The sequence below is a fragment of the Tachypleus tridentatus genome, chromosome 9 (genome assembly GCF_004210375.1).
Source record: "Tachypleus tridentatus isolate NWPU-2018 chromosome 9, ASM421037v1, whole genome shotgun sequence".
Classification (NCBI taxonomy): Eukaryota; Metazoa; Arthropoda; class Merostomata; order Xiphosura; family Limulidae; genus Tachypleus; species Tachypleus tridentatus.
The window spans coordinates 39,980,560-40,000,568 of NC_134833.1; the positions used below are offsets into that span (position 1 = coordinate 39,980,560).

General features: G+C 35.3%; 2 protein-coding genes and 1 long non-coding RNA gene across 6 annotated transcripts; all 3 read right to left on the reverse strand.

The window, feature by feature from the left end:
* Positions 1–63: 63 nt before the first annotated feature.
* Positions 64–8,318, reverse strand: LOC143225106 (U-scoloptoxin(01)-Cw1a-like). 4 transcript variants are annotated; one of them, XM_076453894.1, is made up of 4 exons: positions 8,170–8,318; positions 6,499–6,537; positions 5,871–5,899; positions 64–445 (listed from the first exon to the last, which is right to left on the reverse strand). In XM_076453894.1, exons 2-4 carry the CDS (start codon positions 6,527–6,529, stop codon positions 194–196), a joined length of 312 nt encoding a protein of 103 aa, XP_076310009.1. In that variant the 5' UTR covers positions 6,530–6,537; positions 8,170–8,318; the 3' UTR covers positions 64–193. The 4 variants fall into 4 exon arrangements, with proteins under 4 accessions (XP_076310009.1, XP_076310008.1, XP_076310006.1 ...); XM_076453893.1 differs by lacking the exon at positions 8,170–8,318 and adding an exon at positions 7,627–7,778; XM_076453891.1 differs by lacking the exons at positions 5,871–5,899; positions 6,499–6,537; positions 8,170–8,318 and adding exons at positions 744–772; positions 1,374–1,412; positions 3,046–3,197.
* Positions 8,319–10,444: 2,126 nt separating this feature from the next.
* LOC143227349 (uncharacterized) lies at positions 10,445–13,446 on the reverse strand. Its single transcript, XM_076458804.1, has 4 exons — positions 13,298–13,446; positions 11,626–11,664; positions 10,997–11,025; positions 10,445–10,702 (listed from the first exon to the last, which is right to left on the reverse strand). Exons 2-4 carry the CDS (start codon positions 11,654–11,656, stop codon positions 10,445–10,447), a joined length of 318 nt encoding a protein of 105 aa, XP_076314919.1. The 5' UTR covers positions 11,657–11,664; positions 13,298–13,446.
* A 2,110-nt stretch (positions 13,447–15,556) lies between these two features.
* LOC143225107 (uncharacterized) lies at positions 15,557–18,578 on the reverse strand. The gene is made up of 4 exons (XR_013013615.1): positions 18,430–18,578; positions 16,759–16,797; positions 16,130–16,158; positions 15,557–15,834 (listed from the first exon to the last, which is right to left on the reverse strand). It is a non-coding gene; the product is annotated as an uncharacterized LOC143225107 (long non-coding RNA).
* Positions 18,579–20,009: the final 1,431 nt, after the last annotated feature.

Here is a 20,009-nt window from a genome sequence, read left to right on the forward strand (position 1 = left end):
TAATATTAACCATTCATATTGTATAAGTATTACTTGTCCTGTTAAGGAGAAAATGCATTTAACTAAATTTGAAACCCTTTTTATTCAGCAAATCAATTTATTAATTTAAAATACAGTGAATAAATAATTTATAGTAGTTTAGTAAAATAAGTGTTACTTTCGAAAGAATTGTGAGAAGAGGATTTTTTAGAAATCAAAAAGTGGGGCACTGGACTTTGAACCAATAGTCACAACGTTGAGAATGGTTTTGTTGGAAAAGGGTGCCATTAGTACAGAGAAAGGATGCAGCTATTTTACTGCTCCATTTGCATAAATGAAAAGCTTGACAGCCGGTTTCAGGATCGGCATAGAATCCCCAGCGATGTTTGCAATCAAAATTGGTTTTTGGAACCTCATTGTAAGTGGGATATGGAAGTGGGTTCGAGTACTCTTCAGAGATCTGACTCTGTAGGATTATATGATGCAGTAATATTATTTTAAACACGATAATACAAGTAAAAATACTTTATAAGCAACGATCATAATAATAATAATGAACAGAAACAAAAGTAATTATAAAAAAAAAAAAAAAAAACACGTGATCTGAAGTGTCCTGAATTACGGTTTGCAAGAGTTAAAATTAGCTTGTATTAGAAAAGTTAATATGACGTTTTATCAAATATTATGAAGCAAAGGAAAAGTGTAAGACTATTTTAGATCACAAATCTAAGACTAACGTATAATGAACTGAAAAACATGCTTACCTCCGTTTTAGAAGTTAAGACGATTACACCTGTAAGAACACAAGTATAATTATTTAGTTCTAGATAGCTATTACTTAATATTCAAACGAATTGGGGTACAACAGGCTCAAATTTAACCGAGGAAAGGCTGGAAGGGGCTCCCAAATTTGTCATAATAGTAACAAAACTACGTACAAAATTTCCAGAGATTTTTCCAGATTGGTTAGTCTGATTTTTAACGTAATAAATTTCGATCAAAACGCTACTGCAATGTATTTGATAAATTGAGTGACCACATTTCAGTATTTTATAGTTAAGTTACACTTTACTTGGACTGTTTGAATATTCAAGTATTTCGCGGTCACGGTTTTGATTTTGGGTATTTCATTAGTATGAAATCGACAACTGTTGTAAATAACGCGCCGAATTTTCGTACCCATGTCAGTGGACAGTATCCATACGTTTATAGTTATAGATAAATGCATTTATATTTACGTGTACTCGAATACTTAAAAATTAGGAAGTGAAGGAGATCAGATAGTGTTTACTAAACGAATCCTTATAAATTGAGTAGATTATCAAGGTATGGTAACTTTCATGTAAGTACTTAAACATTATAGCTAAAGTATATTCATGTTTTAAAATACTCACCTACTGTAAGAATTAGTAAATGGTATTTCATGTTTGTCGCTGAAAGAAAAAAAAAAAGACATTTTAAAGTACAAACTATCACTAAATGTAATATAGTAATGCATAATATACTACTGTTTACGCACAATTCGCATGCTATTAATTAAAAGGCACTCTAATGGCATAACGATATATCTGTCAACAACGCGTTTCGAAATTCATGGGTCTCCCGTTGGTACAGTGGTAAGTCTACGGCTTTACATTGCTAAAATCATGGATTCGATTCCTCTCGATGGACTCAGATAGTCCGATGTGGCTGTACTATAAGAAAAAAAACTACTCGTGAAGGGCAGAGTGTAGGTAGCCCATTGTGTAGCATTGTGCTTAATTTTAAGCAACAAAAATCAACACGTATATACATATAGTGTTAGAGTATTATGCGTTACGTAGATTGTTAAAGGTCAAGAATGCGATTAGTCACCTGACCTAAATGGAAATGAAAGGAATAACTGGTGGCAAATTTCAAACATGCATAATTACATAAATTATTCAGATTAATCTTGACTAAATCAACCTATGTTATCGGATTACTGCTCTAAATCCAACATTATTGAAGCATCAATAGAAAATTATCCTTTTCTGAATACAGGTTGTATACATTAGTTTAAGCTTATTTTTGAGGAAAAGTAACTTTGGTAACAGTCTGCTCGTATTGATGCTGACTCCAACGTACATTCTTAAAATATTTAAACGTTATACATAAATATATCTTGGAGAATAGGGTCGTTTTTGGCACTTCAAATTGCTCGGAAGAACTTTCGTAAGGGGCCAGTCGGTACTGGTATGGCCAGGTGGTTGAGGCTCGAATCTCCGTCCCATCAAACATTCTCGCCCTTTCAACTGTGGATGCCTTATAAAGCAACGACCAATCACAGTAAATCGTTGGTGGTGAATGGTTTTAGCTACCTGTCTTTCTTTTAATAAGCCACTTTTAAAATAGGGACAAGTATCGCTCTTGTAGTTTTGCGCAAAACAAAGCCAAGAAGGCCTATACTAATAAGTTGGGGTGTAGTGAAGTCATAAAATAAATTATCTTCGCATCATTCTTATGCGCGACATTTGTTAAATGCTGCTAACATTAAAAACTCACCGTGCGTGTCGAAACGCTACTGGTGTCAGAAGAGTATGTTACTGGAAGCATCTAGCAACAACGGGAATAGGTGGTGACATAAACTTTAACCAGGCTATTCAACATGTGGTTTAACTCTGGTTGGTTCAGATTTGAACTGACCTCCTTCCTCATGAAATATTTGCGCACTGCAATGCGGCAGCAAGTTCTGTTTTATTTTGATTTGATTGGAAGTCATAGTGACTAATCATGTCATTTGCACATTTTATTACCGGAGTTTGCACAACAGTATATGGCTACTCGTAGAAACGTTTATTGTTATAAAACGTTACTAGGGTATCGTGCTCTTTTCTTCTTAGTTACTGGGAACAACAGTTTAAACTTTACGTAATTTCACTATGCAAATGCCATTCAAAGTTAAAGTAGAACTCTCCAGAATACCTTTTGGAGATTTAAACTGATATTATTCAGGTTAGTGGAAACTTAGGAACGCAAATTTTGTGTAAGTACTAGAAAGAAAATATCAAACCTGTGCTTAATAAACTGACTTTATCATTTGCTTACCTTCTATTTTGTCACGCACTTCCAAGATGATTTTAGAACAACGGCTAGACACACCTACATGGCATACTTATATGTTCATGTCCAAAGTGGGACGAGACATACATCCACACTAAGGTGCAGCAACGTGCAAACAAGTCACTTTTCCTTGTACTTCGCTGAATGAATGCCAAACAGGAAAACTTGATAATTTAATTTAATACTGTACTTGTTTCATAAATTACTCTACTCAAATGAACATCTTGCTATCTATCTATCATATTGTCAATTCTCAAGTTTTCGCTTTTTATGTTTTGTTAATTTAAAAGTTCCATTAAAGATCATTTTCTAATACTGTGCTGAAGCATTGTTCTTTCTTTGGGCGGGTTCGTTAAATTAGTTGGTGAGCATATTTCGAAGACCAGTCCGCGTAATGATAAAATTAGTTTAACATTTATAGTTTCTACAAGTTGTCTTAGTTGTACAATATCTATCAGTAGCACAGCGGCATGCCTGCGAACTCAAACCTCTAGAATCAGGGTTTCTTTACCTGTGGTGGGTAGAGCATAGGTAGCCCATTCTCCAGCTTTGTGCTTAATGTCAAACAAACAAAACAATAGTTATACAACAGAGTAACTTATACGCCCAAGTTTGCAAATGACATTCAAATAGTTTGTTTGTTTTTTAATTTTGCACAATCCTACACAAGGGCCATCTGCACTAGTCGTCCCTAATTTAGCAGTGTGAGACTAAAGGAAAGCAACTAGTCATCACTACCCACCGCCAACTCTTGAGCTACTCTTTTACAAACGAATAGTGGGATTAACCGTAATTGTATAACGTCCCCACGGTTGAAAGAACGAGTATGTTTGGTGTGATGAGGATTTGAACTCATTCGCGACCCTCAGATTACGAGTTGAGTGCCCTAACCATCTGACCATGCCGGGCCACATTTATGTGGAAATACTTCGCTAACTGTACTACGACTAAATAGCCGTAAATAGTAAAATTAAATTTGCTTGTACAATTTCACAACAAAACAACCGACTAGTTAAACGCACGTTACAATTAATATTGATTCAAACACTTCAATGAAACTATTTTCTAGAATGACTGGCTCTCTATCATAAAAAATACAACAACCCACAGTTTTATTGGTTTACTGCTAGCTTACTAATTGATTGGTCCATTCATATTTTAACTGATATCTTACTTCTAGTTAGTTGTTGAAGATACTAAATTTTCATGACATTCTAGGTATTCATAAGTCATCTAGCTAATATTTAAATCAAAGCATTGAAAACATAACTTGCAACACTGCCTTTCTCTTTCTGGATTGTGAGGTTATTTAACATTCTTAACATAAAGATCAAACTCGGCACGAAACTGTCCATTCACCCATTTTGGTAGTTTTATCTTTCTAGGTTCATGGTTTACATATAGGATAACCTCTTGTATCTTATCTTCAATGACTATCCTATCGTTGGATGAGTTCTTGCTAGGTGATTGCACTAATTCGCTGGAGACTTCATTCTTGATTATCTTCTGAAGGATTGTCTTGACTCCATACTCGTTAAAATATTTGATATAACTATGTGCAGTTTTATTTAAATGTAAAGAAGGATAAATGATCCTTTCTGCGACCGCAAATGTGAACAGGGATTTCCTGATCATAAATTGTGAAGATATTTGGAACTAAGCTAATCTATGTCTCTGCACGAAATCAGTTCACAGTATGCACGCTCCCCGTCACACCAAACATTCTTGCCCTTTCAGCTGTGGGGGCATTATAATGTTAAGATCAATCCCATTATTCGTTGATAAAAGAGTAGCCCAAGAGTTGGCGGTGGGTGGTGATAACCAGCTGTCTTCTCTCTCGTCTTACATTGCTAAATTAGGGACGGCTAGCGCAGATAGTCCTCGTGTAGCTTTGTAGGAAATTCAAAAACAAACAAACACTTTGAAAATGATTTCGAACTGAGGCTGGTATGACTCTCACATTATATTTTGTCGACTGGCCAATGTTGCACTAGCTAGCTAAATTCTGAAACATGATTTGGTAGTTATCGTGGCTGGAGTTGTCTATGAATGTCCTGCAGTAAGAGGTATTTCAGTATTAGTGGTAAGGAACGTAGACTACAAAAGTTCTTTTATATCTGTATATTGTTGTAGATAATGTTTTAGGTTGAAACTTTTGAGCCAATGTAGAAAGAGGTGTGGCTAATTGAAACTTTGCAGTTAATAATTTGTTTTCCAGGTGTTTTATTCTTTCTTAAAGAATTGTGAGAAGAGGATTTTTAGAAATCAAAAGTGGGGCACTGGACTTTGAACCAATAGTCACAACGTTGAGAATGGTTTTGTTGGAAAAGGGTGCCATTAGTACAGAGAAAGGATGCAGCTATTTTACTGCTCCATTTGCATAAATGAAAAGCTTGACAGCCGGTTTCAGGATCAGCATAGAATCCCCAGCGATGTTTGCAATCAAAATTGGTTTTTGGAACCTCATTGTAAGTGGGATATGGAAGTGGGTTCGAGTACTCTTCAGATATCTGACTCTGTAGGATTATATGATGCAGTAATATTGTTTTAAACACGATAATACAAGTAAAAATACTTTATAAGCAACGATCATAATAATAATAATGAACAGAAACAAAAGTAATTATAAAAAAAAAATTCACACGTGATCTGAAGTGTCCTGAATTACGGTTTGCAAGAGTTAAAATTAGCTTGTATTAGAAAAGTTAATATGACGTTTTATCAAATATCATGAAGCAAAGGAAAAGTGTAAGACTATTTTAGATTACAAATCTAAGACTAACGTATAATGAGCTGAAAAACGTGCTTACCTCCGTTTTACGAGTTAAGACGATTACACCTGTAAGAACACAATTATAATTATTTAGTTCTAGATAGCTATTACTTAATATTCAAACGAATTGGGGTACAATAGGCTCAAATTTAACCGAGGAAAGGCTGGAAGGGGCTCCCAAGTTTGTCATAATAGTAACAAAACTACGTACAAAATTTCCAGAGATTTTTCCAGATTGGTTAGTCTGATTTTAACGTAATAAATTTCGATCAAAACGCTACTGCAATGTATTTGATAAATTGAGTGACCACATTTCAGTATTTTATAGTTAAGTTACACTTTACTTGGACTGTTTGAATATTCAAGTATTTCGCGGTCACGGTTTTGATTTTGGGTATTTCATTGGTATGAAATCGACAACTGTTGTAAATAACGCGCCGAATTTTCGTACCCATGTCAGTGGACAGTATCCATACGTTTATAGTTATAGATAAATGCATTTATATTTACGTGTACTCGAATACTTAAAATTAGGAAGTGAAGGAGATCAGATAGTGTTTACTAAACGAATCCTTATAAATTGAGTAGATTATCAAGGTATGGTAACTTTCATGTAAGTACTTAAACATTATAGCTAAAGTATATTCATGTTTTAAAATACTCACCTACTGTAAGAATTAGTAAATGGTATTTCATGTTTGTCGCTGAAAGAAAAAAAAAAAGACATTTTAAAGTACAAACTATCACTAAATGTAATATAGTAATGCATAATATACTACTGTTTACGCACAATTCGCATGCTATTAATTAAAAGGCACTCTAATGGCATAACGATATATCTGTCAACAACGCGTTTCGAAATTCATGGGTCTCCCGTTGGTACAGTGGTAAGTCTACGGCTTTACATTGCTAAAATCATGGATTCGATTCCTCTCGATGGACTCAGATAGTCCGATGTGGCTGTACTATAAGAAAAAAAACTACTCGTGAAGGGCAGAGTGTAGGTAGCCCATTGTGTAGCATTGTGCTTAATTTTAAGCAACAAAAATCAACACGTATATACATATAGTGTTAGAGTATTATGCGTTACGTAGATTGTTAAAGGTCAAGAATGCGATTAGTCACCTGACCTAAATGGAAATGAAAGGAATAACTGGTGGCAAATTTCAAACATGCATAATTACATAAATTATTCAGATTAATCTTGACTAAATCAACCTATGTTATCGGATTACTGCTCTAAATCCAACATTATTGAAGCATCAATAGAAAATTATCCTTTTCTGAATACAGGTTGTATACATTAGTTTAAGCTTATTTTGAGGAAAAGTAACTTTGGTAACAGTCTGCTCGTATTGATGCTGACTCCAACGTACATTCTTAAAATATTTAAACGTTATACATAAATATATCTTGGAGAATAGGGTCGTTTTTGGCACTTCAAATTGCTCGGAAGAACTTTCGTAAGGGGCCAGTCGGTACTGGTATGGCCAGGTGGTTGAGGCTCGAATCTCCGTCCCATCAAACATTCTCGCCCTTTCAACTGTGGATGCCTTATAAAGCAACGACCAATCACAGTAAATCGTTGGTGGTGAATGGTTTTAGCTACCTGTCTTTCTTTTAATAAGCCACTTTTAAAATAGGGACAAGTATCGCTCTTGTAGTTTTGCGCAAAACAAAGCCAAGAAGGCCTATACTAATAAGTTGGGGTGTAGTGAAGTCATAAAATAAATTATCTTCGCATCATTCTTATGCGCGACATTTGTTAAATGCTGCTAACATTAAAAACTCACCGTGCGTGTCGAAACGCTACTGGTGTCAGAAGAGTATGTTACTGGAAGCATCTAGCAACAACGGGAATAGGTGGTGACATAAACTTTAACCAGGCTATTCAACATGTGGTTTAACTCTGGTTGGTTCAGATTTGAACTGACCTCCTTCCTCATGAAATATTTGCGCACTGCAATGCGGCAGCAAGTTCTGTTTTATTTTGATTTGATTGGAAGTCATAGTGACTAATCATGTCATTTGCACATTTTATTACCGGAGTTTGCACAACAGTATATGGCTACTCGTAGAAACGTTTATTGTTATAAAACGTTACTAGGGTATCGTGCTCTTTTCTTCTTAGTTACTGGGAACAACAGTTTAAACTTTACGTAATTTCACTATGCAAATGCCATTCAAAGTTAAAGTAGAACTCTCCAGAATACCTTTTGGAGATTTAAACTGATATTATTCAGGTTAGTGGAAACTTAGGAACGCAAATTTTGTGTAAGTACTAGAAAGAAAATATCAAACCTGTGCTTAATAAACTGACTTTATCATTTGCTTACCTTCTATTTTGTCACGCACTTCCAAGATGATTTTAGAACAACGGCTAGACACACCTACATGGCATACTTATATGTTCATGTCCAAAGTGGGACGAGACATACATCCACACTAAGGTGCAGCAACGTGCAAACAAGTCACTTTTCCTTGTACTTCGCTGAATGAATGCCAAACAGGAAAACTTGATAATTTAATTTAATACTGTACTTGTTTCATAAATTACTCTACTCAAATGAACATCTTGCTATCTATCTATCATATTGTCAATTCTCAAGTTTTCGCTTTTTTATGTTTTGTTAATTTAAAAGTTCCATTAAAGATCATTTTCTAATACTGTGCTGAAGCATTGTTCTTTCTTTGGGCGGGTTCGTTAAATTAGTTGGTGAGCATATTTCGAAGACCAGTCCGCGTAATGATAAAATTAGTTTAACATTTATAGTTTCTACAAGTTGTCTTAGTTGTACAATATCTATCAGTAGCACAGCGGCATGCCTGCGAACTCAAACCTCTAGAATCAGGGTTTCTTTACCTGTGGTGGGTAGAGCATAGGTAGCCCATTCTCCAGCTTTGTGCTTAATGTCAAACAAACAAAACAATAGTTATACAACAGAGTAACTTATACGCCCAAGTTTGCAAATGACATTCAAATAGTTTGTTTGTTTTTTAATTTTGCACAATCCTACACAAGGGCCATCTGCACTAGTCGTCCCTAATTTAGCAGTGTGAGACTAAAGGAAAGCAACTAGTCATCACTACCCACCGCCAACTCTTGAGCTACTCTTTTACAAACGAATAGTGGGATTAACCGTAATTGTATAACGTCCCCACGGTTGAAAGAACGAGTATGTTTGGTGTGATGAGGATTTGAACTCATTCGCGACCCTCAGATTACGAGTTGAGTGCCCTAACCATCTGACCATGCCGGGCCACATTTATGTGGAAATACTTCGCTAACTGTACTACGACTAAATAGCCGTAAATAGTAAAATTAAATTTGCTTGTACAATTTCACAACAAAACAACCGACTAGTTAAACGCACGTTACAATTAATATTGATTCAAACACTTCAATGAAACTATTTTCTAGAATGACTGGCTCTCTATCATAAAAAATACAACAACCCACAGTTTTATTGGTTTACTGCTAGCTTACTAATTGATTGGTCCATTCATATTTTAACTGATATCTTACTTCTAGTTAGTTGTTGAAGATACTAAATTTTCATGACATTCTAGGTATTCATAAGTCATCTAGCTAATATTTAAATCAAAGCATTGAAAACATAACTTGCAACACTGCCTTTCTCTTTCTGGATTGTGAGGTTATTTAACATTCTTAACATAAAGATCAAACTCGGCACGAAACTGTCCATTCACCCATTTTGGTAGTTTTATCTTTCTAGGTTCATGGTTTACATATAGGATAACCTCTTGTATCTTATCTTCAATGACTATCCTATCGTTGGATGAGTTCTTGCTAGGTGATTGCACTAATTCGCTGGAGACTTCATTCTTGATTATCTTCTGAAGGATTGTCTTGACTCCATACTCGTTAAAATATTTGATATAACTATGTGCAGTTTTTATTTAAATGTAAAGAAGGATAAATGATCCTTTCTGCGACCGCAAATGTGAACAGGGATTTCCTGATCATAAATTGTGAAGATATTTGGAACTAAGCTAATCTATGTCTCTGCACGAAATCAGTTCACAGTATGCACGCTCCCCGTCACACCAAACATTCTTGCCCTTTCAGCTGTGGGGGCATTATAATGTTAAGATCAATCCCATTATTCGTTGATAAAAGAGTAGCCCAAGAGTTGGCGGTGGGTGGTGATAACCAGCTGTCTTCTCTCTCGTCTTACATTGCTAAATTAGGGACGGCTAGCGCAGATAGTCCTCGTGTAGCTTTGTAGGAAATTCAAAAACAAACAAACACTTTGAAAATGATTTCGAACTGAGGCTGGTATGACTCTCACATTATATTTTGTCGACTGGCCAATGTTGCACTAGCTAGCTAAATTCTGAAACATGATTTGGTAGTTATCGTGGCTGGAGTTGTCTATGAATGTCCTGCAGTAAGAGGTATTTCAGTATTAGTGGTAAGGAACGTAGACTACAAAAGTTCTTTTATATCTGTATATTGTTGTAGATAATGTTTTAGGTTGAAACTTTTGAGCCAATGTAGAAAGAGGTGTGGCTAATTGAAACTTTGCAGTTAATAATTTGTTTTCCAGGTGTTTTATTCTTTCTTAAAGAATTGTGAGAAGAGGATTTTTAGAAATCAAAAGTGGGGCACTGGACTTTGAACCAATAGTCACAACGTTGAGAATGGTTTTGTTGGAAAAGGGTGCCATTAGTACAGAGAAAGGATGCAGCTATTTTACTGCTCCATTTGCATAAATGAAAAGCTTGACAGCCGGTTTCAGGATCAGCATAGAATCCCCAGCGATGTTTGCAATCAAAATTGGTTTTTGGAACCTCATTGTAAGTGGGATATGGAAGTGGGTTCGAGTACTCTTCAGATATCTGACTCTGTAGGATTATATGATGCAGTAATATTGTTTTAAACACGATAATACAAGTAAAAATACTTTATAAGCAACGATCATAATAATAATAATGAACAGAAACAAAAGTAATTATAAAAAAAAAATTCACACGTGATCTGAAGTGTCCTGAATTACGGTTTGCAAGAGTTAAAATTAGCTTGTATTAGAAAAGTTAATATGACGTTTTATCAAATATCATGAAGCAAAGGAAAAGTGTAAGACTATTTTAGATTACAAATCTAAGACTAACGTATAATGAGCTGAAAAACGTGCTTACCTCCGTTTTACGAGTTAAGACGATTACACCTGTAAGAACACAATTATAATTATTTAGTTCTAGATAGCTATTACTTAATATTCAAACGAATTGGGGTACAATAGGCTCAAATTTAACCGAGGAAAGGCTGGAAGGGGCTCCCAAGTTTGTCATAATAGTAACAAAACTACGTACAAAATTTCCAGAGATTTTTCCAGATTGGTTAGTCTGATTTTTAACGTAATAAATTTCGATCAAAACGCTACTGCAATGTATTTGATAAATTGAGTGACCACATTTCAGTATTTTATAGTTAAGTTACACTTTACTTGGACTGTTTGAATATTCAAGTATTTCGCGGTCACGGTTTTGATTTTGGGTATTTCATTGGTATGAAATCGACAACTGTTGTAAATAACGCGCCGAATTTTCGTACCCATGTCAGTGGACAGTATCCATACGTTTATAGTTATAGATAAATGCATTTATATTTACGTGTACTCGAATACTTAAAATTAGGAAGTGAAGGAGATCAGATAGTGTTTACTAAACGAATCCTTATAAATTGAGTAGATTATCAAGGTATGGTAACTTTCATGTAAGTACTTAAACATTATAGCTAAAGTATATTCATGTTTTAAAATACTCACCTACTGTAAGAATTAGTAAATGGTATTTCATGTTTGTCGCTGAAAGAAAAAAAAAAAGACATTTTAAAGTACAAACTATCACTAAATGTAATATAGTAATGCATAATATACTACTGTTTACGCACAATTCGCATGCTATTAATTAAAAGGCACTCTAATGGCATAACGATATATCTGTCAACAACGCGTTTCGAAATTCATGGGTCTCCCGTTGGTACAGTGGTAAGTCTACGGCTTTACATTGCTAAAATCATGGATTCGATTCCTCTCGATGGACTCAGATAGTCCGATGTGGCTGTACTATAAGAAAAAAAACTACTCGTGAAGGGCAGAGTGTAGGTAGCCCATTGTGTAGCATTGTGCTTAATTTTAAGCAACAAAAATCAACACGTATATACATATAGTGTTAGAGTATTATGCGTTACGTAGATTGTTAAAGGTCAAGAATGCGATTAGTCACCTGACCTAAATGGAAATGAAAGGAATAACTGGTGGCAAATTTCAAACATGCATAATTACATAAATTATTCAGATTAATCTTGACTAAATCAACCTATGTTATCGGATTACTGCTCTAAATCCAACATTATTGAAGCATCAATAGAAAATTATCCTTTTCTGAATACAGGTTGTATACATTAGTTTAAGCTTATTTTTGAGGAAAAGTAACTTTGGTAACAGTCTGCTCGTATTGATGCTGACTCCAACGTACATTCTTAAAATATTTAAACGTTATACATAAATATATCTTGGAGAATAGGGTCGTTTTTGGCACTTCAAATTGCTCGGAAGAACTTTCGTAAGGGGCCAGTCGGTACTGGTATGGCCAGGTGGTTGAGGCTCGAATCTCCGTCCCATCAAACATTCTCGCCCTTTCAACTGTGGATGCCTTATAAAGCAACGACCAATCACAGTAAATCGTTGGTGGTGAATGGTTTTAGCTACCTGTCTTTCTTTTAATAAGCCACTTTTAAAATAGGGACAAGTATCGCTCTTGTAGTTTTGCGCAAAACAAAGCCAAGAAGGCCTATACTAATAAGTTGGGGTGTAGTGAAGTCATAAAATAAATTATCTTCGCATCATTCTTATGCGCGACATTTGTTAAATGCTGCTAACATTAAAAACTCACCGTGCGTGTCGAAACGCTACTGGTGTCAGAAGAGTATGTTACTGGAAGCATCTAGCAACAACGGGAATAGGTGGTGACATAAACTTTAACCAGGCTATTCAACATGTGGTTTAACTCTGGTTGGTTCAGATTTGAACTGACCTCCTTCCTCATGAAATATTTGCGCACTGCAATGCGGCAGCAAGTTCTGTTTTATTTTGATTTGATTGGAAGTCATAGTGACTAATCATGTCATTTGCACATTTTATTACCGGAGTTTGCACAACAGTATATGGCTACTCGTAGAAACGTTTATTGTTATAAAACGTTACTAGGGTATCGTGCTCTTTTCTTCTTAGTTACTGGGAACAACAGTTTAAACTTTACGTAATTTCACTATGCAAATGCCATTCAAAGTTAAAGTAGAACTCTCCAGAATACCTTTTGGAGATTTAAACTGATATTATTCAGGTTAGTGGAAACTTAGGAACGCAAATTTTGTGTAAGTACTAGAAAGAAAATATCAAACCTGTGCTTAATAAACTGACTTTATCATTTGCTTACCTTCTATTTTGTCACGCACTTCCAAGATGATTTTAGAACAACGGCTAGACACACCTACATGGCATACTTATATGTTCATGTCCAAAGTGGGACGAGACATACATCCACACTAAGGTGCAGCAACGTGCAAACAAGTCACTTTTCCTTGTACTTCGCTGAATGAATGCCAAACAGGAAAACTTGATAATTTAATTTAATACTGTACTTGTTTCATAAATTACTCTACTCAAATGAACATCTTGCTATCTATCTATCATATTGTCAATTCTCAAGTTTTCGCTTTTTTATGTTTTGTTAATTTAAAAGTTCCATTAAAGATCATTTTCTAATACTGTGCTGAAGCATTGTTCTTTCTTTGGGCGGGTTCGTTAAATTAGTTGGTGAGCATATTTCGAAGACCAGTCCGCGTAATGATAAAATTAGTTTAACATTTATAGTTTCTACAAGTTGTCTTAGTTGTACAATATCTATCAGTAGCACAGCGGCATGCCTGCGAACTCAAACCTCTAGAATCAGGGTTTCTTTACCTGTGGTGGGTAGAGCATAGGTAGCCCATTCTCCAGCTTTGTGCTTAATGTCAAACAAACAAAACAATAGTTATACAACAGAGTAACTTATACGCCCAAGTTTGCAAATGACATTCAAATAGTTTGTTTGTTTTTTAATTTTGCACAATCCTACACAAGGGCCATCTGCACTAGTCGTCCCTAATTTAGCAGTGTGAGACTAAAGGAAAGCAACTAGTCATCACTACCCACCGCCAACTCTTGAGCTACTCTTTTACAAACGAATAGTGGGATTAACCGTAATTGTATAACGTCCCCACGGTTGAAAGAACGAGTATGTTTGGTGTGATGAGGATTTGAACTCATTCGCGACCCTCAGATTACGAGTTGAGTGCCCTAACCATCTGACCATGCCGGGCCACATTTATGTGGAAATACTTCGCTAACTGTACTACGACTAAATAGCCGTAAATAGTAAAATTAAATTTGCTTGTACAATTTCACAACAAAACAACCGACTAGTTAAACGCACGTTACAATTAATATTGATTCAAACACTTCAATGAAACTATTTTCTAGAATGACTGGCTCTCTATCATAAAAAATACAACAACCCACAGTTTTATTGGTTTACTGCTAGCTTACTAATTGATTGGTCCATTCATATTTTAACTGATATCTTACTTCTAGTTAGTTGTTGAAGATACTAAATTTTCATGACATTCTAGGTATTCATAAGTCATCTAGCTAATATTTAAATCAAAGCATTGAAAACATAACTTGCAACACTGCCTTTCTCTTTCTGGATTGTGAGGTTATTTAACATTCTTAACATAAAGATCAAACTCGGCACGAAACTGTCCATTCACCCATTTTGGTAGTTTTATCTTTCTAGGTTCATGGTTTACATATAGGATAACCTCTTGTATCTTATCTTCAATGACTATCCTATCGTTGGATGAGTTCTTGCTAGGTGATTGCACTAATTCGCTGGAGACTTCATTCTTGATTATCTTCTGAAGGATTGTCTTGACTCCATACTCGTTAAAATATTTGATATAACTATGTGCAGTTTTTATTTAAATGTAAAGAAGGATAAATGATCCTTTCTGCGACCGCAAATGTGAACAGGGATTTCCTGATCATAAATTGTGAAGATATTTGGAACTAAGCTAATCTATGTCTCTGCACGAAATCAGTTCACAGTATGCACGCTCCCCGTCACACCAAACATTCTTGCCCTTTCAGCTGTGGGGGCATTATAATGTTAAGATCAATCCCATTATTCGTTGATAAAAGAGTAGCCCAAGAGTTGGCGGTGGGTGGTGATAACCAGCTGTCTTCTCTCTCGTCTTACATTGCTAAATTAGGGACGGCTAGCGCAGATAGTCCTCGTGTAGCTTTGTAGGAAATTCAAAAAACAAACAAACACTTTGAAAATGATTTCGAACTGAGGCTGGTATGACTCTCACATTATATTTTGTCGACTGGCCAATGTTGCACTAGCTAGCTAAATTCTGAAACATGATTTGGTAGTTATCGTGGCTGGAGTTGTCTATGAATGTCCTGCAGTAAGAGGTATTTCAGTATTAGTGGTAAGGAACGTAGACTACAAAAGTTCTTTTATATCTGTATATTGTTGTAGATAATGTTTTAGGTTGAAACTTTTGAGCCAATGTAGAAAGAGGTGTGGCTAATTGAAACTTTGCAGTTAATAATTTGTTTTCCAGGTGTTTTATTCTTTCTTAAAGAATTGTGAGAAGAGGATTTTTTAGAAATCAAAAAGTGGGGCACTGGACTTTGAACCAATAGTCACAACGTTGAGAATGGTTTTGTTGGAAAAGGGTGCCATTAGTACAGAGAAAGGATGCAGCTATTTTACTGCTCCATTTGCATAAATGAAAAGCTTGACAGCCGGTTTCAGGATCAGCATAGAATCCCCAGCGATGTTTGCAATCAAAATTGGTTTTTTGGAACCTCATTGTAAGTGGGATATGGAAGTGGGTTCGAGTACTCTTCAGATATCTGACTCTGTAGGATTATATGATGCAGTAATATTGTTTTAAACACGATAATACAAGTAAAAATACTTTATAAGCAACGATCATAATAATAATAATGAACAGAAACAAAAGTAATTATAAAAAAAAAAATTCACACGTGATCTGAAGTGTCCTGAATTACGGTTTGCAAGAGTTAAAATTAGCTTGTATTAGAAAAGTTAATATGACGTTTTATCAAATATCATGAAGCAAAGGAAAAGTGTAAGACTATTTTAGATTACAAATCTAAGACTAACGTATAATGAGCTGAAAAACGTGCTTACCTCCGTTTTACGAGTTAAGACGATTACACCTGTAAGAACACAATTATAATTATTTAGTTCTAGATAGCTATTACTTAATATTCAAACGAATTGGGGTACAATAGGCTCAAATTTAACCGAGGAAAGGCTGGAAGGGGCTCCCAAGTTTGTCATAATAGTAACAAAACTACGTACAAAATTTCCAGAGATTTTTCCAGATTGGTTAGTCTGATTTTTAACGTAATAAATTTCGATCAAAACGCTACTGCAATGTATTTGATAAATTGAGTGACCACATTTCAGTATTTTATAGTTAAGTTACACTTTACTTGGACTGTTTGAATATTCAAGTATTTCGCGGTCACGGTTTTGATTTTGGGTATTTCATTGGTATGAAATCGACAACTGTTGTAAATAACGCGCCGAATTTTCGTACCCATGTCAGTGGACAGTATCCATACGTTTATAGTTATAGATAAATGCATTTATATTTACGTGTACTCGAATACTTAAAATTAGGAAGTGAAGGAGATCAGATAGTGTTTACTAAACGAATCCTTATAAATTGAGTAGATTATCAAGGTATGGTAACTTTCATGTAAGTACTTAAACATTATAGCTAAAGTATATTCATGTTTTAAAATACTCACCTACTGTAAGAATTAGTAAATGGTATTTCATGTTTGTCGCTGAAAGAAAAAAAAAAAGACATTTTAAAGTACAAACTATCACTAAATGTAATATAGTAATGCATAATATACTACTGTTTACGCACAATTCGCATGCTATTAATTAAAGGCACTCTAATGGCATAACGATATATCTGTCAACAACGCGTTTCGAAATTCATGGGTCTCCCGTTGGTACAGTGGTAAGTCTACGGCTTTACATTGCTAAAATCATGGATTCGATTCCTCTCGATGGACTCAGATAGTCCGATGTGGCTGTACTATAAGAAAAAAACTACTCGTGAAGGGCAGAGTGTAGGTAGCCCATTGTGTAGCATTGTGCTTAATTTTAAGCAACAAAAATCAACACGTATATACATATAGTGTTAGAGTATTATGCGTTACGTAGATTGTTAAAGGTCAAGAATGCGATTAGTCACCTGACCTAAATGGAAATGAAAGGAATAACTGGTGGCAAATTTCAAACATGCATAATTACATAAATTATTCAGATTAATCTTGACTAAATCAACCTATGTTATCGGATTACTGCTCTAAATCCAACATTATTGAAGCATCAATAGAAAATTATCCTTTTCTGAATACAGGTTGTATACATTAGTTTAAGCTTATTTTTTGAGGAAAAGTAACTTTGGTAACAGTCTGCTCGTATTGATGCTGACTCCAACGTACATTCTTAAAATATTTAAACGTTATACATAAATATATCTTGGAGAATAGGGTCGTTTTTGGCACTTCAAATTGCTCGGAAGAACTTTCGTAAGGGGCCAGTCGGTACTGGTATGGCCAGGTGGTTGAGGCTCGAATCTCCGTCCCATCAAACATTCTCGCCCTTTCAACTGTGGATGCCTTATAAAGCAACGACCAATCACAGTAAATCGTTGGTGGTGAATGGTTTTAGCTACCTGTCTTTCTTTTAATAAGCCACTTTTAAAATAGGGACAAGTATCGCTCTTGTAGTTTTGCGCAAAACAAAGCCAAGAAGGCCTATACTAATAAGTTGGGGTGTAGTGAAGTCATAAAATAAATTATCTTCGCATCATTCTTATGCGCGACATTTGTTAAATGCTGCTAACATTAAAAACTCACCGTGCGTGTCGAAACGCTACTGGTGTCAGAAGAGTATGTTACTGGAAGCATCTAGCAACAACGGGAATAGGTGGTGACATAAACTTTAACCAGGCTATTCAACATGTGGTTTAACTCTGGTTGGTTCAGATTTGAACTGACCTCCTTCCTCATGAAATATTTGCGCACTGCAATGCGGCAGCAAGTTCTGTTTTATTTTGATTTGATTGGAAGTCATAGTGACTAATCATGTCATTTGCACATTTTATTACCGGAGTTTGCACAACAGTATATGGCTACTCGTAGAAACGTTTATTGTTATAAAACGTTACTAGGGTATCGTGCTCTTTTCTTCTTAGTTACTGGGAACAACAGTTTAAACTTTACGTAATTTCACTATGCAAATGCCATTCAAAGTTAAAGTAGAACTCTCCAGAATACCTTTTGGAGATTTAAACTGATATTATTCAGGTTAGTGGAAACTTAGGAACGCAAATTTTGTGTAAGTACTAGAAAGAAAATATCAAACCTGTGCTTAATAAACTGACTTTATCATTTGCTTACCTTCTATTTTGTCACGCACTTCCAAGATGATTTTAGAACAACGGCTAGACACACCTACATGGCATACTTATATGTTCATGTCCAAAGTGGGACGAGACATACATCCACACTAAGGTGCAGCAACGTGCAAACAAGTCACTTTTCCTTGTACTTCGCTGAATGAATGCCAAACAGGAAAACTTGATAATTTAATTTAATACTGTACTTGTTTCATAAATTACTCTACTCAAATGAACATCTTGCTATCTATCTATCATATTGTCAATTCTCAAGTTTTCGCTTTTTTATGTTTTGTTAATTTAAAAGTTCCATTAAAGATCATTTTCTAATACTGTGCTGAAGCATTGTTCTTTCTTTGGGCGGGTTCGTTAAATTAGTTGGTGAGCATATTTCGAAGACCAGTCCGCGTAATGATAAAATTAGTTTAACATTTATAGTTTCTACAAGTTGTCTTAGTTGTACAATATCTATCAGTAGCACAGCGGCATGCCTGCGAACTCAAACCTCTAGAATCAGGGTTTCTTTACCTGTGGTGGGTAGAGCATAGGTAGCCCATTCTCCAGCTTTGTGCTTAATGTCAAACAAACAAAACAATAGTTATACAACAGAGTAACTTATACGCCCAAGTTTGCAAATGACATTCAAATAGTTTGTTTGTTTTTTAATTTTGCACAATCCTACACAAGGGCCATCTGCACTAGTCGTCCCTAATTTAGCAGTGTGAGACTAAAGGAAAGCAACTAGTCATCACTACCCACCGCCAACTCTTGAGCTACTCTTTTACAAACGAATAGTGGGATTAACCGTAATTGTATAACGTCCCCACGGTTGAAAGAACGAGTATGTTTGGTGTGATGAGGATTTGAACTCATTCGCGACCCTCAGATTACGAGTTGAGTGCCCTAACCATCTGACCATGCCGGGCCACATTTATGTGGAAATACTTCGCTAACTGTACTACGACTAAATAGCCGTAAATAGTAAAATTAAATTTGCTTGTACAATTTCACAACAAAACAACCGACTAGTTAAACGCACGTTACAATTAATATTGATTCAAACACTTCAATGAAACTATTTTCTAGAATGACTGGCTCTCTATCATAAAAAATACAACAACCCACAGTTTTATTGGTTTACTGCTAGCTTACTAATTGATTGGTCCATTCATATTTTAACTGATATCTTACTTCTAGTTAGTTGTTGAAGATACTAAATTTTCATGACATTCTAGGTATTCATAAGTCATCTAGCTAATATTTAAATCAAAGCATTGAAAACATAACTTGCAACACTGCCTTTCTCTTTCTGGATTGTGAGGTTATTTAACATTCTTAACATAAAGATCAAACTCGGCACGAAACTGTCCATTCACCCATTTTGGTAGTTTTATCTTTCTAGGTTCATGGTTTACATATAGGATAACCTCTTGTATCTTATCTTCAATGACTATCCTATCGTTGGATGAGTTCTTGCTAGGTGATTGCACTAATTCGCTGGAGACTTCATTCTTGATTATCTTCTGAAGGATTGTCTTGACTCCATACTCGTTAAAATATTTGATATAACTATGTGCAGTT

Coding starts and splice junctions, on each gene's coding strand:
- LOC143227349 (XM_076458804.1), bottom strand. CDS start 11,656: ATGAAATACCATTTACTAATTCTTACAGTAG. Junction 11,026..11,625: donor TTTACTAATTCTTACAGTAG/GTGAGTATTTTA, acceptor GTGTTCTTACAG/GTGTAATCGTCTTAACTCGT. Junction 10,703..10,996: donor TCTTAACTCGTAAAACGGAG/GTAAGCACGTTT, acceptor ATAATCCTACAG/AGTCAGATATCTGAAGAGTA.
- LOC143225106 (XM_076453894.1), bottom strand. CDS start 6,529: ATGAAATACCATTTACTAATTCTTACAGTAG. Junction 5,900..6,498: donor TTTACTAATTCTTACAGTAG/GTGAGTATTTTA, acceptor GTGTTCTTACAG/GTGTAATCGTCTTAACTCGT. Junction 446..5,870: donor TCTTAACTCGTAAAACGGAG/GTAAGCACGTTT, acceptor ATAATCCTACAG/AGTCAGATCTCTGAAGAGTA.